Source organism: Amblyomma americanum, chromosome 4, assembly GCF_052857255.1.
Source record: "Amblyomma americanum isolate KBUSLIRL-KWMA chromosome 4, ASM5285725v1, whole genome shotgun sequence".
NCBI lineage: Eukaryota > Metazoa > Arthropoda > Arachnida > Ixodida > Ixodidae > Amblyomma > Amblyomma americanum.
The window spans coordinates 189,700,606-189,726,254 of record NC_135500.1 but is presented as its reverse complement, the minus strand read 5'-3'; the positions used below and the strand labels follow the sequence as shown (position 1 = coordinate 189,726,254).

Below are 25,649 nucleotides of genomic sequence, written 5' to 3'. Positions count from 1 at the left end.
CTCGCAGGACCCGCGGGATCCAAGTTGTTGGTAGCTGTGGCAGTAAGACAAAAAAAAAAGGGGGGGGGGGGGGGGAGGAGCAAGGACAGGGTTGGCCTGTCGGGTAAATTGGTCTCCCGTGATGTGGCATGGATCTTAAAAGTCTTCCTGCGCTTCACTTCACACATGACAGGAGCCACAAAAGGGTACAGATTCGCTGTTTAATCCTCCTTCCTGACGTTAAGGTCCGTGCGCTTTCTAGTACTACAATGCGGTCTCAAACAGACAAAAAAAAACGAAAAGCTCTCGGCTTTGTTTGTGGATGAGTAAACAAGCGAAAAACACGCGAACTCTAACCAAAAATGTCTGTCAAGAAGTCACAAAGCGAACCGCCATAAAATGCCCACTGCAGCTTAAGCGCTGGAGTCCTTAGGCAGTAATAGTTGATTAGTGGGGAGAAGATACAAAAATAAAAGTCGCACAACAGGAGGTATACACAAATGACAGTACCATGAGAACGAAAGCAAAAAAGAAAAGCTATACAGACACCAGAACTCGCTTTTTTTTTTACTTATATCCTCGCCTCGGACATAACGGAGAAAGCGGAGACAAGAAAGGCGCCAGCTCTGCTCCTATCCTATACTTCATTTTCCTGCAGGTCGAATCGCACTCGAAAGTTCCACGGACTCATTAGCTAAATTCGCTCGTCGCGGGCAAAGCAATACGACGAAGGCCACTCCACAGGAATCGGAAGCTGAAGTGGCCCCTGCAAATTGAACCTGAGACAACAGAGGGTGAGGTATACGGTAAAAGGATATCTGCATATCGCAAGCGTTTCGAAACGTCGATGCCGAGGTCAGCATCTCCCCATGCAAATTAGGAACGAGAAGAAAAGTGCCAACGAACAACCGATGTATCACCGATGTTGGCAGCTAGTTTTCACATAAAAAGGCAATGAAACGTGATACGTACTGCGAAGCATTCCGACCTACGGCTGTAATAGCACTATAAAAGTCGCGGCTGGCCGGCACACAGCGCCTAGCTTGCGGCAGAGAAGGGAATAGCTTGCCTACACCAGTTCGAGAATGGTGGCTCTCTGCTGCGCGGATGCAATAAACGGCAAGCATTGAAAAATGATTCCATAAGGCCCCTGCACTCTAAACACGAATACGCCTGTATGGAAGCGAAAAGGGACAAACTGTACCCGAACGCTTAACTCCGTTTTTTTACTCCCTTCTGTTTAGAGTGTGGCTGTCTGCACCGAAATAACGATCGACAGCGACATTTCATGGGCCGCTTTCTGGAGTACAATCAACAATTACGGGCACACCTGTTTTTGAAAAACGCCCATAATGATGTTATAAGAGATGCAATGCCAGTGTGTATTGCGCAAAAAAAAAAAGAAAGCGTGTGCTTTCTACATGTCCGAAGCACAACCAATCAGCCATTACCTATCTTACTGGAGAAAATATAGGTCCTAGTTAGCATGTGCGGCAACTGCATGTTTTAAAAAAGTTCGCATTTGCTCTCGCATGAATAAATGCGCGCTACACAGACGCGGGGCACTATTGCAGCTGCTTGAAAAAAAAAAAAACACCTCTCACCTGAACAGCGACTGCAGTTCATCGGGATCCAAGCTCGGGTGGTCTCGTAGGACAGTCGTTATCTCCACGGGAAAATTGTTGTCTGAAAAATAGACAGCGACGATAAAGGACATTAACGCCGATCCCGACGGCACATCGCAGCAAACGCGCCCGGTCGTTAAGAACTGAAAAATAAGTGGCCAGTATCACCGGCGAAAAGTAAGAAATGGGCAGGCCTTGAAACGATGGCTTTCCATGTCTGACCTTTCGATATACAATAGTCTGATTGGTTAATTAACCTTTCGCACCAACTACCTCGCACTTTTGCAAAACCTCATGCAGCAAAGCGCTTGCCCAGGGGATTAAATAGCTTTATTAAGAACGGCAGCTCGGATGGCAATCGAGGTTGTAAATCGGCGACCATGATCAAGCTGCCAGTAGTAATCGAAAGACAGAGCGCGCCGAGACGTTTGGCAGAACATGGCTGCTCGATCGCCTTCCGGGAAAATTTAGATGAGCGGCGGTGTTGGAGCCGATATCTCCCGAAAACAAAAGCTCAGGGTCATAATTAACGTCGCGCTTAGCGCAGCTAGTCCACGATAAGCGCATCCACAGTGTTGAGCAGCATAGCCTGCGATCAGTCTTAGACGCGACTGGGCTCCATACAGTTAGTTGGCTGAAACACAATTACCGCGCCGCGCCCCGAGACGACGATGCCCAGACACGAGAGCCGGAGGAACAATTCTGTGTCAGCAGCAGGGAACCACGTTTCGCGTTGTAACACCGCAAGATAATCTCGGTGCGTGGAAAACGTCTAAGGCTTATAATACGCAGCCGAATAACTGCAATAGTTCCACTGCGTACAGGTACTTGGTTTTGCATAACAAGAATTGCAGAAAAGCAACTTAGCGTAGGCTAATGGCGCCACATTATAATCAAGTAGAAAAGATGCGGCAGGAAAAAAATACGCAAAAATATTGATCAGGACCGTATGATTCATACGCATGCGGACTCTCAAGTATCTGCAGTCAGTGCCTGTAATGAACTGATACCACTTCTCTAATTTGACTTATGCCCCAACGCGGTGGCTCAGTGGTTAGGGCGCTCGACTACTGATCCGGAGTTCCCGGGTTCGAACCCGACCGCGGCGGCTGCGTTTTTATGGAGGAAAAACGCTAAGGCGCCCGTGTGCTGTGCGATGTCAGTGCACGTTAAAGATCCCCAGGTGATCGAAATTATTCCGGAGCCCTCCACTACGGCATCTATTCTTCCTTTCTTCTTTCACTCCCTCCTTTATCCCTTCCCTTAAGGCGCGGTTCAGGTGTCCAACGATATATGAGACAGATACTGCGCCATTTCCTTTCCCCCAAAAAACCAATTATTATTATTATTATTATAATTTGACTTAGATATTGCTTTCCGCTTTAAACAGCAATACGTTTATCTAATGCTGCACATAGTCGTGATATGATCACCAGTGGTCATTTCATTGGCGGAGACTGTTCTAATGGCGAGAATGGTTCCGTTCTTTGCAAAACGCTAACTTGCCTGTTTAAAAGTGTCGCCACACTAAATGGAAAATGATAAGCAGGCGATACTTTCTCATGAGCAGTTGCCGCTGGGAAAGAAACGTCAGGGAAGTAAAAGAGTGTTTGCTTGTTAGAGAGGAAAAAAGGAACGTCACCACTCTTATTAGATTATCAACGTAACATACACGGAGGGAGCGAAGGCAAACCAAGGGAGAAGGTGGTGGTGGTAGTGGTTTTATTAAAAATAATAGTAAAAATGGAGGAAAAGATTTTTGCTAGCCCCGGCATCTGCCATCGATACTGAAGCACCTGAGCTGGGGCAGCGGAAATAAAGGATAGCAGGCAGAATGGAGAAATGAAATGAAAGAGGTGAGGGGACAGGAAGAGAGGATAGGGGGAGAAGTAATATATGTACAAACTATTTACACAATAAGAAATGTGTCCAGGTTGTGCGCGTGATTAGTTCATTTTAGAGGAATTAAATCACACACGCGCACAGCACTGTGTAGGTTACAACTGGAGTGGGGCGTCCAGTTATTAATCGTTCAAGGTAGAACTCGCGGAGCGTTCGGTCACTGCCTGTAACTACCTGACGGAGAACAGACGGAAAGTCAAGCCCGTGTGTTCGAGGAATGCACAGAGGCTCACCAAAGTTCGCTCACGAGTGCGCGCACTGCCCTGCGGCCACAATAGCGTCTGCAATCGTTAATTTTAAAATGTTATTTTCTGTACCACGAGGAAGCAATAGAGTGGCAGTACTCTCCGAAACTGAGAAGTTAGACTTTCAGACCAGTATAAATTTTATTTAAGGCATGTCGTTGAGCACTTACTCCCCGGCGCCTCTTTATCGTCTCAGTAAAGCACGTTGCCGGGCTAGTTGGTTTAGCACCTTGAAACTTGAAAAAACACCCTGGAGCAAAAAAAAAAATTCACACACACGAAAGAGACGAGGAGACGACAGACAGGGCCATCGTACGTCGTCTCTACTGTGTGTGTTAATTCTTTTTGCGCCAGGGTGTTTTTTTTAAGTCTCTTTATCGTCTGTCACCTTCATTGGCACGCATCAGGTATACATGGATCGATCGTCGAGGGAATCTACAGGTGGGCACCTTGCATGCACAGAATACTACGTCCTCTTCCGCCCCTGGCGGACTCCACCATCATTACTACTGCGTCACCACGTAACTGGTGCGCTATTGTTGGCTGACTAACGCCTCAATCTATCAGAAGTTCGCAACTTCAGCCTCCGTGAAGTGTCACCTTCAAGCAGTGTGAAACGACGGTTGCGTGGCCTCCATAGTGCAGCCCATCGAGTCCCCTAATCCTTCTTTCTTATCCGGCTTAGTGCCATCCTCTCTCGTGAACATTACCGACTGATTAACTTATTAAAGGATTAAAGTCAAGCTACCCACGCTTGCAGACGTGGCTACGAAGGACGCATCGGCTGAACGATCTTTAGAACTTAGTCCTTCGGCATCTGGAAGTTTCTTCCTCCCCCCGTGGATATAATAATAATAATAATAATAATAATAATAATAATAATAATAATAATAATAATAATAATAATAATAATAATAATTGGTTCTGGGGGAAAGGAAATGGCGCAGTATCTGTCTCGTATATCGTTGGACACCTGAACCGCGCCGTAAGGGAAGGGATAAAGGAGGGAGTGAAAGAAGAAAGGAAGAAGAGGTGCCGTAGTGGAGGGCTCCGGAATAATTTTTGATAGGCTAACAACAACAACATTTCGTCCACCTGTGGACCTTTAACGTTCACTGGCAACATGGACGATTTCCCTTTCCGAGCATGCGCTTTGTGCCGCCATTTTCGTCGGCTGTCGGCGGCAGCGCTTCAAGAAGCGCGGAAGCCACGCGTGCCTGCGTTCCCTTTCATATTGCTTCAACCTGTGCAGTCAGGCCGGAATAAAACGTGAACAGGACACGTGAACAAAACAAAATATCTTACTGAGTGCTTTCAGCTGCAATGTACAACTAGCCTGATTCATGTTTCTGCGTATAAGGTCTACCGAGGCACGCATTCATAAGCCGCGGTTGTAAAGGAACACCTCGCTGCAGGGTAGAAAAGTACGGCACATGCGCGTTCGCGTTTAATTCCGACCTGACTGTACATACGGCACGCAACGCTCCGGTTCTTTCTGTCTGTTGTTCTTTTCCGTAATCAAAGAAAATTCATCCTGCACTGATAACATTGGTTCCGACTGGTAACACAGTGAGTCACCATTCAAGCGACACGACACGAGTCCAATGAGTTTTAAAGGTAAAAATTACGGCTTTGCCTCATTTTGAGAAGAAGTGCCATGTTTTGATATAGGCGACAAGACAAAGAGCGAATAATAATAATAATAATTGGTTTTTTTGGGGGAAAGGAAATGACGCAGTATCTGTCTCATATGTCGTTGGACACCTGAACCGCGCCGTAAGGGAAGGGATAAAGGAGGGAGTGAAAGAAGAAAGGAAGAGAGAGGTGCCGTAGTGGAGGGCTGCGGAATAATTTCGACCACCTGGGGATCTTTAACGTGCACTGACATCGCACAGCACACGAGCGCCTTAGCGTTTTTCCTCCATAAAAACGCAGCCACCGCGGTCGGGTTCGAAGAACCCGGGAACTCCGAAACTAGTTTTCACGCTTTCTATTGAGTCGTTAGTTTTCACAAACTTTTCCGTTTGTTGTGTTGAAACAGTAAGGATGAAAAAAAAAAAGATGAATTAACGCCGACCTACGATGCAACTGTTTGCAGGCGATTAGATACATTTACGGGAATTTTCGCTCGTTTTCGACATTATTCAGGAGAACAAAAATATAGGTACTTGCGAGCAGATAGAAGAATGTAGTACAATCGGCCCGGTATGGTAATTTTCCCCCAAAATACGCCATATTTGTTCAGCAATCAATATTTGAGCCAGCACAGTTCTGCGCGCTTTACGGAAGGGCGCGCTGAAGCCATAACGAACAGCCAGCGTCTCCACTGGCAGTCGGGAAGGAATGTTTGAGTCTTCGGGACCCATTCCAACCCAATCCTTTAGTGACCACCTCGGTTACTTATTTAGTTATTTAGTTATTTATTCATTCATTCATCAGCACCTAGTTCGCTGACGAGTTTACATCAGGGCTACTCAAGTCCTCGCTGCCAGGCTTGTATTCACTTTCTGTGGGAGCCCTAGTGGCTTGACGATAATAACTATGCGCACAACACCGCACATTCTCGCTGTGTATTCGCGTAAAATTTGTACCACTGTACGTTTGTTTCCAAGTTCTCAATACACTTCCTTCACTCCTGAGTGACCGATGTGCAGGCAATGAGAAGCGACCATGTCCAACCCAGCTCGAAGCTCATTTCAATAAAAATAAATAGCTCCGAAATCCCCAAAACCGCACACTGCATATATATGCGCACTAGCATGGTAGGACCGCTTTGAAGAACTAGTAGAATATGAACAAACAATAGCCTCAATAGAATACAGGGTTTCCTGCGGGCAATGGGTGGGAAAGAATTTCTCGAGCAGTTGTACTATGCCTCGCGTTTCGCCTCTCTATCTGCAAATATTTTAAGAGCGTTCGCTCTTATTCATCACGTTTCTCGATTTCTTGGGGTCTGCTAACACCTCCCTTCGGCGTGAAATTTCCGAGGAATTCAAGATGATGGTCCCTATAGTAAATCGATATAGCAACTCAATTTGTGATTTCTTGGTGAGGTCACTGCTTGTGTGACATCATAATTAACTAGTCACGTGATTATAATTAACCGCTTATAACTCAGTAACTAATGATGTCATCATAAAACGAATTAGATACCTGGAATCCTCTAGAAGAGTAGAACACGTTAGACACCAAAATTAACTAACGAAGTTAATATTTAGTTATGGTTAGGCTTAAATTTAACTCCTTATAATTAATTACCGATGACGTCATGATATAACTAATGGTATATTCGTAATGGCCGCGATGAGTAGAACATGTTAAACACGAATATCGCCTAACTAGGTTAATATTTAGTCATTGTTAGGCTTAACATGGCGGCCGTGACATGAGCACTCGGCAGCTCACAATTTCATACCTCATGGCGACCGGGCACCTACCGCCTTGAGGTAAGGAAAAATGGCGCTCCAAAGAGTCGAAAAACTTTTTCGGCCCAAATTGGTCAAAGGTGGTAATAAATCTCATGGACGATAGATCGCTCTACCAAACAGCTAACGCTCGCGTAACTTCAACGTCTTCCAGGCGGTGGAGGCATGTTTTTCTTTGCAGCGAGGTGTTCCGACACAGCCGAGTCGTATCGAATGACAACTCGCGAGGTTAAGAAAAAACATGAAACCATATTTCCTCTACGCAAGCTACCACCATCGCGACTGGCCGCTCTATATAAACGGATGAACGGGACACCAGCGTTACGCACGCTTCGTCCAGCTCAATTATATGCGCTGTTCAGCTTCGGCGTCACGCTCCCACCCCCATCCCCCCGAGGCTGGTGGTTAATTACGCCTAAAACACAGCCCCCGCCAAAACTAGGAAAACAGAGAACATAGGAAAGGCAACACATTTTCCACTTTAGCTAATTCACCTCAAACGATCGAGCAAAGCGAGCCAGACAGCGCGGCGGCGGGTGCCCCGAGGCAACTGGCTGCAAGCGCCGCGGAGGCACAGCCGCGCGTTAAAGGCAGGCAAAGTTCTTGTTTTCCGCGAGTCGCATGCCGATAAACCGCAGCCTATGCCGATCCAGCTACACGCAATAAGGACGCATCGTGTCCACGCATACATCATCGCACACAGTCGCGATGCGCACCACGATCTGCGTCGGCTTCTCACCTTCCTGCCGTCGCTCAGCTCTCTTCTTTCTCTCAACTTCAAGAAAACGTGCGCTGCACCTCAGCCAACGTAAACTGTGCAGCGTTACACAGGCTACACTCCACTCCGACAGCGGAAGCGACGAGAGCGAAGCGGCAGCTTCCACAACCGTGTGACAGGCGGTCTCGCGAGCGCGTGGGAACAGAACGCTTGAGGAAGCCGTCGTATCGCGCTCGTGGCTTCCGCTCCACTGCGAGAGGTTTGACAGACAGTGCACACAAACACTGTCAGCAAACCAATCGCCGAACACACAAGAGCGTTCGCACCAGAGCTCCCCGGATCGTATCAGTTCAGCAGTGAAGCTGCCCGTGTATAAGCAAACCAGTTCTGTGATTGGTCCAACGCTAGAAGGTCAGCTGCTTACCCGCCGCGGTGGCTCAGTGGTTAGGGCGCTCGGCTACTGATCCGGAGTTCCCGGGTTCGAACCAGACCGCGGCGGCAGCGTTTTGATGGAGGCGAAACGCTAAGGCGCCCGTGTGCTGTGCGATGTCAGTGCACGTTAAAGATCCCCAGGTGGTCGAAATTATTCCGGAGCCCTCCACTACGGACCTATTTGTTCCTCTCTTCTTTCACTCCCGCCTTCATCCCTTCCCTTACGGCGCGGTTCAGGTGTCCAACGATATATGAGACAGATACTGCGCCATTTCCTTCCCCCCCCAAAAAAAAAACAATTATTATTATTACGGCACGGTTCAGGTGTCCGCCGAGATGTGAGACAGACACCGCGCCATTTCCTTTCCCCAAAAACCAACCAACCAATCCCGCCACTTGCAGCAGCCGAATTGCTGAACACTCCTAAAAAGTTCAGGGATTCACAGGTCGATTAGACTACAGCCCAGTGGCGCCTCTATACCAACGCGCTGATCTCCAGAAAGTGCCCGCGCAACATGCCGTGGCTTTGAAGCGAAGTTTCGGAAACGACAGGATGGAAGAAACCTGTCGCGCTCCTCGCGGTAAGAGCCCTTCACGAATGTCTGGCGCCCTCGAGCTATAATAACCAGCGGAGATCACCAAGCCATAACCAGCGAGTCGCCCACGTGCCGAGCTTTTCATACACGCTACACCGACACAGAGGGCTTCCGAATGGCCAACACCAGCCTAATAGTTGCCGCCGCAACGCTGCGCGCTATTAACGAGACAGCGCGAGTCTCTCCTTCCTGCAGCTGCGCCGCCGCGAACCGCGCCTGTCCCTCTTCCTCCATTCACAAAACTGTCAAGAGCCTCTCAAGCCGGCAGCGTTCAGCGCCGCCACCTCGCTCAAGGGCAGGCATCGAGGGCTGGCGACGCCAGCGCTCCGGCGACACGCGCCGACGACAGGCGCCGCACCGCCACTCACCTTCGTACATCTGCACGTACTGCGGGAATCCGGCCTGCCGCAGCCATTCGCAAGCGTGGACGGCTTCGACTTCTGCAACGAGACAGAAAGGGAAAGAGAGAGAGAGTGAGATATCGAGATTGCATCAGCACGCGCGGTTCGAGTGCGGCAAACGCTTTACACCGGGTAATTAACACCCTCGCGGCGTTCGAGGCATTCCATTCGCGAGCAGGTCCCAAGGCGGCAACCGCCAAAGTGCGCGAGCTGCGCCTAACCGCCGTGTGCTTAGCGCCAAGTCGATTTTTTTTATCTTTCTTGATCTTGATTTTTACGGGAGATTGGCTCAATAGCTTTCACCGCGGGATTCAGCTGCGCTACAGAGAGAGCAAGGTGCTGCGGTTTGTTAAGGGGAAAAAATGCAGTGGTCGCAGATTAGGAGAAAACCGCTCCCGCGGCAGGGTGGCGTTCGTGCCAAAGCGAACACGAGGGCCCGTACGGGCACCACAACGCCCTTCTGTGAATTGAACACCGACAGCACCTCACCCACTGTCCTATAAACGTAACCTGAGAGAGACGGTCGAGTTCTCGGCATACTCTTCACTTCGACGCTAAAGCAATCCACATTAATCGGAGACACACCTACAACAACTGATTTCCGACAGGCCAGGTATAGACCTTCTGTATTTTGTCGGATGCCAGCAGGGCTAAAAGAAAATACAGCAGCTCTCATAAAAGCTCTAAATGTTTGAATAATGTTAAATGTAGCGCGAACGTGCCTATGCGCGATGACGACAAAGGCCATTACGCTGCATTCAAATTTGCAGAGTGAAAAAAAAAAAACAGGCAGAATGAAACCGCGCGACGAAGTCCATGGCCCTTAAGAATGCAACGCCAGGAGGGCTGCATGGTTTAGTACTGAAGCAGCACTAAATGAAGGCATCTCCGGTCGCGCAGTTTGCCGCGCTTGCGCAAGCAGTGGCACAACCTAGTTTAATTTTATTCCTCGCATATACTTGGGCACGTATTCGTTGTTGCGAATGCACACTGTTGCAAAAGATGCTGAACGGCGTTTCAGAGCCAGCGCTCCAGCAGGAACACATTGTGCCTGCCGGCAAATGAAGCAAAGCGAGCGTTAACTATGCACCACACTGCGTAAAACACGTAAGAAGCAGCGCGGTGCTCTCGGGTTGCGTTCCGCCGAGAAGGATATGCGTCAGAAAAACAGCGAAATAATTCACCGCGTGACGTGTCTGCTCATTAGCAAGACCGAGTTGTGCAAGATGGCGCAAGAAAGCCCATCGTGGCCCGCGCATGCCTTGCGAACGTTCCTCAAGAAAACAAGCAGAAAGTAGGGATCGAGAGCAGAAAAAAAAATAAAGGCGCGATCAACACGCGCCTCGGTACGTATGTCTCACAATGGCTCCACAGCTACGATCAACAATTTTGGAATATTATACAAGACACTCATATCGTTAAATATAAGTGCTTCTATTCAACGTCACAAAAAGTGGTTGCTATGACAGCGAGCACCTATCCGAAAGATTCTTTTTTCGGCACAAATGAAAAAAAAAACTTTCACTCCTATTTCTTATAATTTTACGGCCCGCTTTTCAATGACCTGCAATCTTAACGTGAGCGGAGCAGAACCAGCCTGCTCAGACATGCCGATTGCCTAACTGACAGTTGAGGAAAGGAAAAAAAACACGCAAAACGCCCGTCTACCGCGTTGCCCCTGCTTTGAAGAACGCGAAAACCGCTTGTTTCGAAATCGGCCTTCGCCGACTTATACACAGTTCCCCACCCCGTTATTTCGGGACCTTCGGAGGCCTCCGGTTCCTGAATATATACGTCGAAGCCATTCTGCGTGTTCTTAGTTTCGGACGCCACGTAGGCCCAGCGTGCTACATGTCCCACCAACCTCCATCAAGAGACGGCAAAAGCCGCGCTTGTGCCAAGGAGGTGGGAGTATGGGAAAGGGGGGGAGGCAAGGCACGACTCGTACACTGGCTCTCTTATATTCGTCATCCGATGACGGGCGAACAATGCGCACAGACCGCGTTTGTCCCGCTTCCCTGGAACAATGAGCGCCATTGTGATAGGCGGCCTCCATCTTCGTGTTCCCACAATGGATGGACTCCTCCGCCCTAGCGCCGCCGAGCGGCCGTTTCCTCCTTGGGACGACTAACTACACAACGGCCGCAACCCCCCTGGCTCACTTTGGCAGGCGCCAGTGCATGTACAGGACGACGCCGCCGGCTCAGCTCCATGATCGCGAAAGCGACGAGCAGCGCCGTCACGCGAAGCATTTTGCCCGAGCCGCTTCACTCGCCGCTCGGACCTGCACCCGCACAAAATGTAGCTCGTCCCCCTCAAGTCTCCCCGCGATTAGCTAATCAGACCCCCGCTGGCCGTTGCCGGTTTGTCGCATATAGCTCCCGCCCCGAGGTCTGTCTTCGCCTCAACAAACGCGGCGTCTTGGTCATCCCCGCCACAGAGAAAATATTTACTTTGCTGTAGCTGTGAGGCAGAGTCGCAACATTTAAATCATGAGAACAATCTGCTCGTCGGTTACGGAGAGCAAACAACATTATACGAACGGCGTACTGCAGGGAGAGATGCGCGTCGAGTCGCTGGTACCGGCGTTCGACCCGCCGTGCCTCTGCACTCCAGCTGTGTATAAAGTGCAGAATCATTCGCGGCGCATATTCTCACTTGCACATTAGAGTTTGCTCATTTACAAGCAGATTGCAGTGGCAGCTCACGGGAGTGTTCCTAATGAGCTGGAGTGCGCAGGCACCGAATGATGCGTGATATGTCTTCGTCTCCGCAAGCAACGCGGGATTGGTCATCGACTGCCGCTGCACCGCCGCCGCAGAGAAAATGTTTCTTTTGCCCTGGCTATGAGGCACACCCGCAAAGTTTTAAGCGACAGAGAACAGGTTACGGGCCTTTACTAAGCTCGAGTGCAGTTACGTGATGACTGAAGACGAAGACCTCTCCACTGTCTGCCCGCGGCGCCCGCTGCAGCCACCCCTATACCCGCGAACGTCCTAACCACACATCTCACACCTGACTGTCTGCCACTAGCCTACATATACTTCCCTTACTCTGGAGTTCACTTCGTTACCACAGAATATCATAGGTTACCTGCACTGGCCACCACAGGCCGCGCCGAATAGTCAATATTCCCCTATTGATTCCGGCAAGAATTCCGGTAGGCACCGACGAAATTTTTTTTTTTTGGCTTTTTGGGGAAAGGAAATGGCGCAGTATCTGTCTCATATATCTTTGGACACCTGAACCGCGCCGTAAGGGAAGGGATAAAGGACCGACGAAAATGCCGAGCTTAATTTACAGACGCGCTCTGTCCGGATCCAGACGTTTTCAAAGCAGCGTGCATGCGCACTTCTTTTGTTTGTTTGTTTTTTGCACGAAAAGCACTGCTGGAGCGGGGCGAAATGTGATCGCATCAGGTGTTCGCGTTCAGCTAACAAACAGCAAACACGTATATATACATCGCGAATCATCAAGCCTGTTTATTCGGTTTTCGTCTTCGCTATCCTGCGTCTATTACACGCCGATGGCTCGACACCGACGCGGCTGGATAACATACACCATCTCTGCTGCTTACGTGTCGTCCCGTCGCAACATGCTCCGGAAAAGTCAGCACGCGGAAGTCAGGCGCGGGCCCGCTGCTGAAGTCTTCATTCCATTCACTAATTCTATTCGCCCTTGAGCAACCTATCCATCTTCAAAGCTAATGTAGGTCCCATTATGATAAGGAATGTTAACGGGCCCAGGCAGTTGCCTAAATTCCCTAAGGAGATAACAGCTGAAAAAAAAATAGTGCTGATCAAATGTCATTGGCCCGAGAGAAAAACAAAAAAAGCATTGCCGATTCCAACCTCACCCAACCCCGGCCACCTCCATACATAAAACATGCCGCACTGTGCGCGCAGATATGTGAGTGCAAACAGTCGATATCGGAGGAGGATATCAAACGGTGTCCTCAGCTCCCTGATCAAGGCGCACATATACGCTCAGATCGCCGCCGTTACCCCACGGCGTCTGACTGCATAACGCAGCTCATGCGCGCATTTTTTCAATTATAAGTTGCTTTTTTTTTCTCCCTTGGCTTTTCTCTCTCTTCTACGCCGCGTGTCTGATGCCTTATACATGTGAAGCGATTCCCGTGAGCTGAATAAAACATGGTGCACCGCGGCTATCGTGATTCATGGGACGTCTCAAACTGGGTCACCTTTGGTCGAGGATTAGCGCGGCGTGGCGACGCTATCTGAAGACAAGCAGGACGCGTGCGCCCCCTCAACGCAAGTCTCGCGCTTATGATAATCGCCGTTTATGACGCGCGGTTGCAGCAGCGGTGTTGTACAAGAAGCGCTCCGGAATGAAGCGGACAACCGTCCGAGCCTCCGAGCCGTTTGCGAAAGCAAGCGACCGACAAGCCAGCGTTGCCACACCGGAAAACAGGCACGAAATACAGCGCTCTGCGTTACGCCTGTCACGGGCCACTTGTTTTTGCCCTTCCTGACCCGACGACTACGGCAGGGAGACAGCGCGGCGTTTCGATGAACTCACTTTGGAAGGCTATGGCTTTCGCCCGACGTGTCCTCCATCAAAGGCACTTTCGCCGGCCCGACAGTGTTGGCAGTCGGCCACTTATCAATGCTCGGCACTGGCTTGGCCAATCGCGTCCGCGCTTTCGCGTCCACGCACACATACGGGCAGAAAAACAACGCGAAACGCAATGAGTCAAAGCCTCGTCAGCGGCGCATTCCGCGAAGCCAAGGACGACTTCTCGGAGACTCGTCTAGGGCGCGGCGGTAAGCAACGTACACGCAAGCTGCGCGTGTGTGCGTGAGCGCGCTTGGTGACTTCATAGCAGGTCTGTCTGCTTTGGAAGGAAGTAAGTGGCCATCTGGGCGGCAAACTGACAGTGCGATCACTCCAGACGCTCAAGTCGCCGGAGTCGATTTCTCCGTTCCCCTAAATGACACATGCTTTCACTACACAATTTAGACATTCACTAAGTTTCGTCTCCAAAAGATGCGGTTTATGGTTTATGGGGGCTTAACGTCCCAAAGCGACTCAGGATATGAGGGACGCCGTAGTGAAGGGCTCCGGAAATTTCGACCACCTGGGGTTCTTGAACGTGCACTGACATCGCACAGCACACGGGCCTCTAGAATTTCGCCGCCATCGAAATCCAAAAGATGCACCAGCAGTCTAAGTCAACATAAAAGTAAAAAAAAAAAGCTCAGCTTAAGGAAAGTATCTCAAACAACTGTTTCCCATTGTACATGTGACGGAAATTCCGCCCCCAACAGCTGCAATATAGCCCCATTGGCAAGATGCATTGCATAATCTAATGAGTGAAGAAAGAACTCCAGTGTAGGTTCATAAAGCCGCTATGCCTATTTTTAAGTTAATATCTGATCCACTCACACAGGCCATAAAAAATAATTAGGCCACGGGACATAAAGAACAGCAAACACAGACCGTAACAAAAGACAATGCGACGTAATAGCGGCCCCTTCCATCAGGCAACTGATCTTTCAAGACGGATTACCACGGAATAACAGGATGGACTATCATGTTTTATAAATAAGTCGAACCTCGTTATAACGAAACGGTTCAAAACAAAATAATGGATATAACGAAGAAATGACGATTCGCCTTGGAAGCTCGGCCAGCACGGGCTATAACGAAGCTACGGCTGTGACGAAGTAATCGCCAGGCCCCTTCAACTTCACTATAACGATGCCCAGGAGTACTATGTGATATTCCGACCCCATGCACTACTCACAGCCAATATAAAAAAAAAAACAAAGGGTATAAGAAATTCGCTGACAACTGAAATTACGACCAGTTCTACGTTCTATCATTTCCTTCACGACAACCAAAAGAGCCTGATGATAATGATGGTGGTGAAAGGTTCCCGGTAAAGCCTTCACCTCCGGCTTTACCCACCTGGGCCCACCACAACAGGAGAACGGAGCGAGGCCAGACAATCCAAAAGAGAGCACGCAGCGAGAGTGAAAACACGACGGCAAAGTCCACCACGTCGCTCGTTACGGTCAGGGACAGCTTCTCCGAACCCATTCCGGCTTCGGCGGAGACCCATGGACCCTCCGACACGGAACGATATCGGCTCCGATCTTCGTCCTTCGTCGTCTCGCCGCCGGCGATGCGCCGGCGCCCGAATCGGCCTCATGCTAAGGATCAGTCCCTTTATCAGCACCGATTTCCGCCGCTCATTCCCGCCATATCCCCCTTTCCTCCTCAACCTAGCTACTTTCTACCTTTGCTCTCCCCCTTCCTAAGGCAAGCTCCTGGCATTTGGGGCATATTGTGAAACTACGCACCCTTCGGGTCACAGATGCCGCGAAGGCGGTGTGTGGCACGCGCCCGCGTACGCACGCAGAAACACGCACAAGAACATCGAGGGACGGTGTTCCGGAGCTTCCGGACGGAAGCGGGGAACTGCCGCCGCACCGCCATGGTACAGTGGCTATAGCCACGGCCGTCAGAATTCGTCGGGGAAGACCGATGAGGGACACTCCGAGAGCTGTCTTCGCACAATGATACACAAAATTGCAATGCGAAGAGATGCGGCACGGAGGAATACGACGGGCTGGAGACAGCAGCGATCGCCGGTAGTTGTGTTTCCTTTTCAAGTGTTGCGCGTCTGGTCGGGCTGCAATGTTCTCACTACGAAGATGCGTCCAACTGCTAAGAGCAAACGGCCTTTGGAAGATGGAAAGCGCACAGTCGTGCCACTGAATGTGCAACTAGTAAGACGTAAATCGAGAAGTACAAGCAATAAAGATTTGCGAATTTTAACACGAACGATGCGCATGCAGTTACTGCCAAGCTTAATGCCATTTGCTGGAATAAGAAATAGGAATGCAATACGGCGACGCCCCTGTAAGCTTTTCAAATGTCGAAAGGCTGAATTTCGTTTTTACTTCCGTTTCTTAAACCCGCCGCGGTGGCTCAGTGGTTAGGGCGCTCGGCTACTGATCCGGGTTCGAACCCGACCGCGGCGGCTGCGTTTTTATGGAGGCAAAACGCTAAGGCGCCCGTGTGCTGTGCGATGTCAGTGCACGTTAAAGATCGCCACCTGGTCGAAATTATTCCGGAGCCTTCCACTACGGCACCTTTCTTCCTTTCTTCTTTCACTCCCTCATTTATCCCTTCCCTTACGGCGCGGTTCAGGTGTCCAACGATATATGAGACAGATACTGCGCCATTTCCTTTCCTCAAAACCAATTATTATTATTATTATTATTATTATTATTATTATTATTATTATTACTATTATTATTATTATTATTATTATTATTATTATTATTATTATTATTATTATTATTATTATTATTATTATTATTATTATTATTATTATTATTATTATTATTATTATTCCGTCTCTTATAGGAACTCTTAGAAAATCTCCCTCGCAATTCACTTTCTTTTTTCTGCGTGTCTGTGCTGCTAATTCAATTAACGCCTTCCATCCAGCGCCTCGCACAGCGAATATATTCATTCATTTAGATTCTCTTGGTGCTGCTACGGCCCGCAGTCTGGTCGTGTAACAACATAGACGTCAGTGTTTACGTGCCACACAGCAACGATAAAACGTGAAGCAAGTTGTTTTTATGGCACATACGCAGCTAAGGCTATCATGCCCCAAACACGTGGGGAAAATGAAAAGAAAGTGCTCGCTCTCGTCTCCATCCCGCTGTAGATGACCTCTATCTTTCTCCGAGACGGCTGTTCGAAGCAGATTCAATGAATCGCAAATGCAGTTCCTGTTTTCGGCTCGCAGGCTCTTATATGAGAACGACGGCGGACGTATGTTCCATGCAATTGCTGCTACTTAGATATCGGCAGTGGCGCGAACCAGCAACTCCGAGACAGAACACAAACAGACGCCAGATCCCTAATCGGGAACAGCAAACCTATCCAGGGAAAAGGGAAACGCGTCTGCCCTAGGAATCGCATTAAGTCAATTGACGACCCTCGTTTCCTTTTACGAAGCGCCTATGTCACGGCTCACACCCCAATCCCGCAGGCCGGCGAAGGTGGGCCGCACTCCAGGTCGTCACAAAATGTAACACACAGTAAGAAAGCACTGCCGAGATCTGCCGATCGCGATGGGCAGTAAAGGCGCTCCCTCCAGAAGGTCGGGGGTGCACCGTAAGGCGACTGTACTGGGTGCAGCCTATCTTGACCACAGAAAGAAAAGGAAATGAAAAGAAAGAAAGAAAGAAAGAAAGAAAGAAAGAAAGAAAGAAAGAAAGAAAGAAAAGAAAGAAAGAAAGAAAGAAAGAAAGAAAGAAAGAAAGAAAGAAAGAAAGAAAGAAAGAGAAATGAAGGAAGAACGAAAAAAGGAAAAAGGCAAGAAAGAACCGTAAGCTACTTAGCTCCGCTGTTGGGCTTGGTTTGCTTCCATCAGTGTTCTGCCTTTCAACGCCACTGTGGAACAGTAAGCGGCATGGTAACGCTGCACCGAGGATTAATTATGTTAATTACCTGGGATTAGCAGCATACATAGCGATGGTTCGCGCACGACAGGTGATCTATCTGGTGCTTCCTTGTACACTACCGAAATGTCGTTACAGCCCCAATTTTCCCGTTTTGCTAGGTTTTCGCAAGTTCTCTTAACGCAATCCAAACAAATTTCAGGGCTTTTTGAGCCTCTCAACAACTTTTCAAAGTTTCCACAGATACACAGTATCTAGACATCTCCCTTCTTTTTAGCCGCTGCGGTGGCTCAGCGAGCGGTTATGGCGCTCGTCTGCAGACCCGAAAAACGCGGGTTCGATCCCGGCCGCTGCAATCGCATTTCGATGGAGACGAAATCCTGGAGGCCCATGTACCGTGCGATGTGAATGCACGTTAAAGAACCCCAGGGGGTCGAAATTTCCGGAGCGCTTCACTACGGCGTCCCTCGTAGCCTGAGCCGCTTTGGGACGCTAAACCATCATGAAGCATATACCACATCTCCTTTTAATGCGTGGATGCTGCTCGGCTCAATATGATTTGCAAGACGCACAAACTAATCGGATTGCATACGGACAATGCAGGCCGCCGTCATGCGACGCGCTGCGCTGGCTCACCGTCACTGCTGAGTTCGCCTTAAAAAACGTGTCACAACGCACGCCCGTGCACTGACAGCGATAGGCACGATCAATCGTTTCCACTGACGGCAGGAGCGGGCACGGCGGAAATTAGAGTCGCACGCACTAAACAAATTCTCACCCTTAAGGGTGCGAATCAGCTGTCCCCAGACGAACACCCCTCTGGGTGTTAAAAAGGGTGCAGAGATCAGCACCCTTAAGAAAGGGTTCGCAGCATGAAAGTTTAGAGGGCGCGCATCAGTCGAAGGATTTTGCTTCATGGGTGGATCAATGTGGAGCCAACATGCATTCGTAGAGGTGTTATGGAAAAATAGTACCCTTTAATGAGGGTGCACCCATTAAATCCTATGAAGTATCATGAAGTGCACCCTCCTTTAAGGGCGCTGATCTCTGCACCCTTTTTTAGCACCGAACAATTGGAAAAGTGTGCTCGTCTGGGGACAGCTGATTTACACCCTTAAAGGTGAGAAATTGTTTAGTGTGCACGCACTTCTGTCGACAGCGACACGTACGCACGTTCAGGAGCGACTATATGTCGTTCAGTAATTTGCGATTCCGCACGCAGTCACGGGACGAACAGTTTATCGTATCGCGGCCACGACCCGCGAAGATCGCCGTTTGCCCGGCCGCGAACAAAAACGCAGGGAGAGGCCGGCCGCTGTGAACGCTGCGGCGGCCGGGCGGAAGGCAGTCGAAAACACGCCGAGACACTCCGCCTCTAAAATGCGTGCAGCGTTTGTGAGAGCCGTAGAAGTCATACGGCCGCATCGGAGAAAGCCATTCGCACCTTACAACGGCTCGCCATGACCCAGCGTCACTGAACTGGTCAGTGGGGGATGCGAGAAAACGTAAGGCGCGTCGACCAATCAGAAGTCACAAGCGGCCAGCTGACGTAACAGTCTACGTCACGGGGCTGCCAACGCCAGCCGTAGCAGGCTGGAGCACCCACGGCTGTGCGCGCAACTAGGGGTACAAGCAGCTAGACATACGGCGAGGCCGCGTCGGCAACAAATAACTTTTTGTAGGCGCGCGCTGCGTTCCCGCTCGTACTGTATATTATACGGCCTGCCGGCGAGCGTCGCGCCCCCTTTTCGTCGTCCGGAGCAAGAAGCGCAGTGACACGCGTCTCGCAATCCGACGAAGTGATGCAAGTGCGCACATAAGCAGCTTCTTCGCAAGGGATGCACGTATCCTCTTTTCCGGCCTCCTTCGTGGAACCCCCGGTGGGGCTATGACACAGCAGGCGGCGAAGCCAAGTGGCAAGTCGTGCGTACAATACACACAAGCGCGTAAACATCCAGACATACGAAACGAAGAGAATGGTGTAGGAAGAAGAGGCCCAGCTCTCCAACGTTGAAACGTCGCTCTTCAGCGCACAGGCCTGATACGCTGCTTCTAGGGCGTGCGTTGTGTTCACTCCAGAGGAGGACCACGGTGCTGCTGCTATTGTGCTCGTACACTCAAAGCGGGACGAGTGGTGCTGCGTCGTGATTTTTTTTTTGTTCGCGCACGATATCGTCGTCCCTTGCCAACTCAACTGTGTGGGAAAAATAACGTCCGCGCGACTCGAGCACTACAAACGTGTGCCGCCTGTGACAGCGGATCGCTTTTGCCTTGTGCGGGCGGAGCACGTCGGAACAAGGCAACAGCAGCAGCAAGCTCCGGTGGTTAGGGACCGGCAAAGAGCTCGCTTTGAACGGGCTCGGAGCAGTGCTTGCTAGCCGAGCACGTCGGGTCGCTCACTCGCGGATGTCGCTGTTCGCCGAAAGCTCAAACGCGTGTTCGGTGTTTTCAGCGTTAACAGGCGAGAGAGAGGGGGGAGGGGGGGGGGGGGGGGGGGGGAGTGTTCACATACGGGTTTCGCTGTTGCAGAACAAACCTCGGCCACGGCGAAACAGGAGAATAACCCTGCGTTGCGGTTTAGCTCCGAGACGAGGAAAAGGATGGCTTCACAGTGCGGGTGTTAAAATGCATCAGCGCCCCAAAGTAAGCTTCCGCCGAGAGTGAACGAACGATATTAGGCAAAAGCTTGAACCGAATTCCCTGCAAGGGGTACCGCATAGGATTTTAGTACAGGGTGCTACGTGCCGGAGGAAAGAGCGAAGGAGAGAAGGCGCAGAAAAAAAAGGCAGAAGTGAAGAGAGCACGACTCGAGACTGGATGCCTGTATACCATACACAGCTGGTGCCCACAAAAACGGAGATAAAAAAAAACAGCAAATCGCGGAAAAAGAGGTGCAAAATTAAGCTAGGAGTGCATGCAGGCAGAGGATATAAACTGTTCCCGAAGCCTCTCGAATTCAAATACTGCGAAAGCATTCAATCAGCCTCATATACGCCACCGAACGGCGGGGCAGCGCTCCGCCTCAGAGTCTGGCACACCGGCCTAAACGCAGGTCCGCAGGGGTCAAGCGGAGGACGTCGAATCAAGGACAAAGGCGGAGATGGTGCACAGTTGTGTTGTTGCCTATCGTAGTGAGCACGCAATTAATGCACATACTCCAGCGTCTTGAAATGCACTCAACTACGAGTATCTAACTCTCCCAACAGCAGAAGAAGACAGTCGCACAGCTAAGCTGATACTAAGTGAAAAGCGTGCACGATGATGCCTCCTTACGAGCAAGCGAGCGAAAAATAAAAAGCAAAACATTCGCCGCGCGGTCACAACGCGGGGTCGAAATGGTGCTAGTCCGGAGCCGTCGAGCATCAGCAGCTCAGAGTGTGCGCTGTTGAGGATCCGATGCGCGCAGGCGCAATGGCGCGCGCAATCCGGCTCCCGCTGCCAATGGGTGCTCAATCATTGCCGGTTGACCCCTTCGCCGGCGGCGGGGGTCAAGAGGTGCTCGGCGCTCTCCCGCGCCCGAGGCGACCCTGGCGGCCACCAAGCGACTGCAGGGCTTCTTCCCGAGGCTTTTGCCGCGCGCCAACCGAACCGCGAGTACGCCGGGTCCGCTTGCAGCGACGTCGGCCGTCGAGTCGGAGGCTACGGGAAGGGTCCTTCAATGTCTCGCGTTTGCTATCCAGGTTTGGCGTCATCGATAGAGAACGCGAGGACGGCCGCACCTCTTGGGACCGGTGCCAGGAGAGCACCCTTTCTCTGTGCAGGCCCATCCAGCGGAGACAACGCAAACTCGGCAACGGTCAAAAAACCTCGGCGCGGTAAACATGCCACTCGGAAGGAAGTCGACATTTTATAGCGGTCCCAAACCTGTCGCCGAACACATTCAGTCATCAAGAGAGTATCCGGAAACCGAAAATTACGAAATCTACACGCTAACATTGTAATAGGTGCAGGATGTTGTATTGCATTGTTTTTCCACAATTACGATTCTGTGACACAGACCCTGGGCATCGACACACCCAGATGCGGTAACGATACTGCGGCAACACTGCATTTCATAAAGCGCTCTCGGGCGAGCAAAGAATGTGATCATCAAGCCTAAAAATTAGTATTTCTACGTAGAACGCCGCGCGTCTAACGAACCGTAAGCCTCACAAAGCACTGAAAAATTCCACTTCACCACCACCGCAGGTGACAAATAGAAAAAAACACGGGGTGCGCTTCAGGTCTAACCGAGTCCATCCCCTTCACAAATGTATGCACCACGACAGAAACAAATGTATACCAACGAAGGACAGAGAAGGTTCAAAACAGGCATCCACCGGTGCGAAACGACGTCCCGAAGCAAGAAGCCACGCTTGTATCTCCAAGCGTTGTCGCGACACTCGAGGCCCACAACGCGCGGAGGGTTCCCCGAAAACTCGGGACAGCGAGGGTTGCGCAAGAGAACGAGCGTGCATTTAGACGCCCAAATGCACACGCTGGAATGAAGACCAGAGCAAGATCGCGAGCTCGTACATTTCGAAGCTCGCGCGTGCGTCAAGGCGCGCACGATTGCTTGTTTTCCTCTCTCTTCTTTCCAAATTCATCACCGCCCACGGCAGCTGCTGGCAAGGTTCTCGCGCACACACGGCTGAGAGCGCGACTAAAAAGCGCGACCGGCAGCTCACAACCCAGTGGGCGGAATCGGGAATTTCCTCCGCAGCCAGTGCGGCTGGCAGCCAGCGCCCGCCGAGGAGAAATTGAGAGAGGAGAGAGAGAGACAGGACAGAAAAAGAGGAGGAGGGTAAACGAAGCGCCGAAACGACAAATGCCCCCGCCGCTCAAACAAGGCACGCGCGAGCGGCAACAACACTTTGGCAGCGTATCAGTGAGGAAACAAAATAAAGGAGGTGCAGGCCCAGTGACGGCGGCGCAGGTGTCTCGCGCGATGAACCGGCAGGGAGGGGGGGGGAGCTCCAAAGCTGTGTTCCCGAAAAGCGCGCCTGCTGCGGTTGCCGTAAAGAGCGTTCCGAGTAGAGCGGCAAGTTTGAAAGAATGGCGCGCGCGCGCGCGCGCTCTCAAGCCTCCTTCTTTTCTGTACATTTTTATTTCCCTTCTTTCGCTCGCAGGGTTCGCACAGGTGCGGGCTTTCTTTGGCCTCGTCGTCTCCGGCGAGCTATAGCAGCTGACGAGATATGAAGCGGTCGGTTGGTTGGTTACGACGCCGCGTGGGTGTGAGGCACTGTGGAGGCATTCGCGCGCGTGGTCCCAGCGGCGCCCAAGAGACGTGACTGCGCAGCGAACACCGCGCATTAAATTTGACGGTCTACGCAGCAAACGTGCTTCGGCTGTTGCTTTCTCTTTCTTTTTGCCAGCCCCCCCCCCTCCTCACTCATTTTCTAGAGATACCCGTTATTCAACCCGCGACTCCCACATCACGGAACAGGAGGCCTCAAGAGGAATTTGCTGCCGCTTCGGAAAAGCGCGTCGTAGGTAAAAGCGCGTTTATAGGAGAGAACGCGGCAAACAGCGCTGAGAAGTTGCTCATAGACGTTCTTCGTATTCCCAGGAGCTGGTTTCAGCAACGAATTTTCGCAACTGCTTGAAACATAAAGAGTTTCTTGAGTAAAGCGACAGATAAGGGGAGAGGTAATATGAAACAATCGAGGACCCGCCGCGGTGGCTCAGTGGTTAGGGCGCTCGACTACTGATCCGGAGTTCCCGGGCCCGAACCCGACCGCGGCGGCTGCGTTTTTATGGAGGAAAAACGCTAAGGCGCCCGTGTGCTGTGCGATGTCAGTGCACGTTAAAGATCCCCAGGTGGTCGAAATTATTCCGGAGCCCTCCACTACGGCACCTCTTTCTTCCTTTCTTCTTTCACTTTCTCCTTTATCCCTTCCCTTACGGCGCGGCTCAGGTGTCCGCCGATATGTGAGACAGATACTGCGCCATTTCCTTTCCCCAAAAAAAACCAATAATAATAAACAATCGAGGCTTCTGGCGGCCACCTAGAGCAGCTGCCACGTGAACCCAACGGTGTCATTATGCGCGTATGTCTCCGGAAACATGCGGAGGCCCTATATCCAGCAAAAAAAAAAAAAAGTTGGTCATTAGGATTTCACCTCGAAATACTGTTTTTTGGGCAACATGAGTAAGAACCTCCATAGCCTGCCTACATCCTGTTGAGTGACATGCAAGACCCAACTCCACCTTCAACCGACCCGCTTAAACGAGCGACCTGGATCTAGGATGCACATTAAACTTTCTCCCTCAATCGAAGGCTGCGGCAAATTACGGCTCAGGCGTAAATTTTACGAAGGGCCCTTGAAATCATACTCCTAACTTCGAAGTAGACAAAAAATGCACGGTGTCATTACTAATAATAGAACAAGACAGGGACAGTATGCTTATGCGCAAACAAGCTATCAGCACTGCTTCAAAACGTTCCGACTACACGTATCAAACCCGCTAAATTCATTTCACCTTGAGGTATATCCGATATACGCGACACACGCTTAAATGACTTCAGTGATCCCCCTCGGCGTAGTCATAAATAGCACAGCGCGGACTCCGACTGCGATGCGCACTGATAGAGTTGTAAGCGGATGGGGTTTCGTTTTACAAATGGAGTACAAAACAAACTTATAAAGTTTCCAACACGACGCTAACATCTGTACGCCTACAACTCATCCCTAATTCAATCTGTGAACGCCAGCGGGTGGGGCTGGAGGGGGAGGGGGGGGGGGGGGGCGATCAAATGATGACAACGACGACGCGAAGAGAAAGCGGGGTAGGGGGTTGGCGACCATTCCGCGATTGAAAAACCTCGCTCCCGCAAAGCTATGACGGCCGTCTCCAACTCGCGAGCCGGAACACGCAACATATATATATATATATATATATATATATATATATATATATATATATATATATATATATATATATATATACGTAACGCGCAATGTGAAACGAAAGCGCGTCGCGACCAGACATTTCAATTTCAATCGGCACACCGCGAGAGAGCAGTGGAGTGTGCGAGGAAAAAGAAACAAATAAGTAAACGCCACCCTGCCTATTGCCAATACGGGAACGACCCGTGCGGGGGATATGTTCTGGCGTTATAAAAGCTCAGGCGAGCACCGCTGAAAAGCCAGCCTTGCCCCCGACGCCTCCTGACGCTGGAAGGCGCACACACACGCACACCCGCCATCCGGTTTTCTCTCCTTTCTGCCCTTGAAACAAGCCGACTGGGACCCTCAAGATAAACGGTGCGCGCGCACCTCTCTCTATCCGCTGACTTTTGTAGGTTAGTGCAAACCGCTGGGCGTCAAGGTCTCGCCCTCTTCTCCGCGCACCTCTGACAAATAGCGCTGACGTCAGCAGCGCCCGAAAAAGCCCAGGATCGGAGCTTGTCTTCGTTACGGCTGTCAGCGTCCTTCCTGCTGGCCCCTTCTGCTGACCCCACGCTCTGTGCACGGCGCAGCTGGGCTCAAAGGCAGCACCTTGTATAACGCGCCGGGCATAGCGAGCAACGTATGTAGTACCTGCGGAAGCGCGCAAACGTGTTCCTGCCACCAAAACGGAGGCACGATAACAACGCCACCTGGCGAGCTGCTGGAGGATGAGAGAGCGTGAAAAAGACAGCAACAATGCATTCCAGATATGCCCTGGCTACACTTACGGTGTTGAGAACCAGTTGCATAAGAGGGCGCAGTTATAAGCGAATGGCGCACAGACCTCGAAGAACAAAGGCAGTAAAAGCGAGTCGCATTTCTAATCGAACATGTTTGTTCGCAACCAATCAAAAGTCGCGGGAGCATCACGGCCGCGGAGGCCGCGTTAATAATAATAATTGGTTTTTGGGGAAAGGAAATGGCGCAGTATCTGTCTCATATAT

General features: G+C 50.6%; 1 protein-coding gene across 1 annotated transcript in view; it reads right to left on the bottom strand.

The window, feature by feature from the left end:
* cv-c (RhoGTPase activating protein) overlaps nt 1–25,649 on the bottom strand; it is a 307,048-nt gene that overhangs the window by 44,118 nt on the left and 237,281 nt on the right. The window contains 2 exon segments of the mRNA XM_077663993.1: nt 1,584–1,665; nt 9,291–9,362. Coding sequence (XP_077520119.1) covers nt 1,584–1,665; nt 9,291–9,362 — 154 coding nt within the window.